The sequence below is a fragment of the Oxyura jamaicensis genome (assembly GCF_011077185.1).
Source record: "Oxyura jamaicensis isolate SHBP4307 breed ruddy duck chromosome 33 unlocalized genomic scaffold, BPBGC_Ojam_1.0 oxy33_random_OJ69300, whole genome shotgun sequence".
NCBI classification, from domain to species: Eukaryota; Metazoa; Chordata; class Aves; order Anseriformes; family Anatidae; genus Oxyura; species Oxyura jamaicensis.
In genome coordinates, this window is record NW_023305027.1 from 1 (window position 1) to 1,905 (window position 1,905).

Consider the following 1,905-nt stretch of genomic DNA (forward strand, 5'->3'; position numbering starts at 1 on the left):
GTGTGCCCCCAGCCATGGCCCTGACCCCACCTCAGCACCCCCACAGTTGCCATGGCGACCCAGTTACCAATTATGGCCTTATTGCCAAGGACCCCCGTCACCACGGCTCCCGGGTGCTGAGGCGTCCCGTTGCCATGGCACCCCATCACTAAGGTCCCCCCATCGCCATGGCAACCAGTCACCAAGGCCCCCCATCACCATGGCACCCCATCACTTCGGTACCATGTTGCTAAGGCGCCCCGTCACCATGGCACCCTGTCACCAACGTCCCCTGTCACCATGGCACCCTGTCACCAACGTCCCCCGTCACCATGGCACCCCATCACCAAGGTCCCCTGTCACCATGGCACCCCGTCACCATGGCACCCTGTCACCAACGTCCCCTGTCACCAACGTCCCCCATCACCATGGCGCCCCGTCACCTCGCACCCCTCTCCATGGCACCCCGGTGCCCTGCACCCCCAGGAGCTGCGCAGCGGCTGCTTCTGGCGGGCCGTGCTGGCGGAGGCGACGGCGACGCTCATCTTCGTGGGGGTGGTGCTGGGCGCCTCAGCGGCCCCCGGCCCCCTGCCACCGGCGCTGGCGGGGGGCTTGGTGGCCGCGGCGCTGGCCTGCACCCTCGGGGCGCCCCAGGCCAACCCGGCGCTGACGCTGGCGCTGCTCTGCACCCGCAAACTGAGCGCCCTGCGCGGGGCCGCCGCGCTCCTGGCCCAGTGCACCGGGGCCGTGCTGGCCTCCGCCGCCGCGCGCTCGGCGCTGCCGGACGATGCCAGCCTGGTCACCAGGGTGAGAGCGGCCCCCGGCCCCATGCCTGTCCCCGGCCCGGTGCCGGCAGGCGCTGAGGCCGTGCTGTGGCCACAGGTGAGCGCGGCAGGGACAGCGGGGCAGGCGTGGGGCTGGGAGACCTTCGCCACCTTCCAGCTGGCGCTCGCCGCCTTCGCCACCGCTGACCGGGCATCCGGCCCCACCGGGCTGGCCCTGGGCAGCGCTGTGGCTGCCGGCGCCCTGGCTGCGGTAAGGACCCCCCCCCGTGTGCCCCCACCCCGGCCCTGGGGCTCCTGGCCCCCCGCCCAGCCCTGACCCCCTGCCCGCAGGGGCCGTTCTCAGGGGGCAGCATGAACCCAGCCCGCTCGCTGGGGCCCGCCATCGTCACCGGCATCTGGGACGACCACTGGGTGAGTCGGTGGCACCCCCAGGTGTCGTGTCCCCTTCCCCCCTTCCTCAAGACCCTGCTGTGGGGACAGGGGCCCCTGGCGGCATCGCGGAACTCCCCCGTCCCATCGTTCCCCCAGGACAGGGAGCTCTTCTCACCCTCAGCTGCACCCCCAGATTGGGTCCTCCTGGTGCCGCCAGCACAGGACCAGGTCCCCCCGTCCCCAGCCTTGGGGTAGGGCCCTCCTGGTGTCCCCATCCCAAACGTGGGACCCCCCCCCCCGGGCCCTCACCCCTAGTGCAGGTCCCTCCAGTCAGCCTCTGTCACCAGTGTGCCCCCCCCGCCCCATCGCCCCCATCCCTAGGGCTGTGCCCCAGCATCCCCTGGCACCGTTAGGGTACCCCTGCTGCCACGTTCCCCCTTCCTGGGACACCCCCAGACCCCCACATCCCCCCGGCAGCCCCTGAGCACGTCCCCCACCCTCGGGCGCCCCCTGACCCGGCCCCCCCAGGTGTACTGGCTGGGGCCGGTGCTGGGTGCGGTGCTGGCCGGCTTCTCCTACGAGTTCGTCTTCGCCCCCGGTGCCTCGCGGGAGAAGCTGGGCGCCTGCCTGGGCTGCCGGGACGCGGCGCTGGTGGAGGCCACCAGCCCGTCCCCCTCCTCGCCCCCCACTGCCCCCCCCAGGGCCGCCCCCCCAGCCGAGCAGGGCCAGGACGCAGCCTGAGCCCCTGCAGCACGGGGACGAGGTGCCC

The 1,905-nt window shown here is 73.1% G+C and overlaps 1 protein-coding gene across 3 annotated transcripts; it reads left to right on the plus strand.

The window, feature by feature from the left end:
• Positions 1–126: 126 nt before the first annotated feature.
• Positions 127–1,889, plus strand: LOC118158595 (lens fiber major intrinsic protein-like). Of its 3 annotated transcripts, none has more exons than XM_035313264.1 (3): positions 127–1,014; positions 1,095–1,175; positions 1,665–1,889. In XM_035313264.1, exons 1-3 carry the CDS (start codon positions 280–282, stop codon positions 1,875–1,877), a joined length of 1,029 nt encoding a protein of 342 aa, XP_035169155.1. In that variant the 5' UTR covers positions 127–279; the 3' UTR covers positions 1,878–1,889. The 3 variants fall into 3 exon arrangements, with proteins under 3 accessions (XP_035169155.1, XP_035169156.1, XP_035169153.1); XM_035313265.1 differs by lacking the exon at positions 1,665–1,889 and having other exon boundaries at positions 127–786; positions 862–1,014; positions 1,095–1,493; XM_035313262.1 differs by lacking the exon at positions 1,665–1,889 and having other exon boundaries at positions 1,095–1,493.
• Positions 1,890–1,905: the final 16 nt, after the last annotated feature.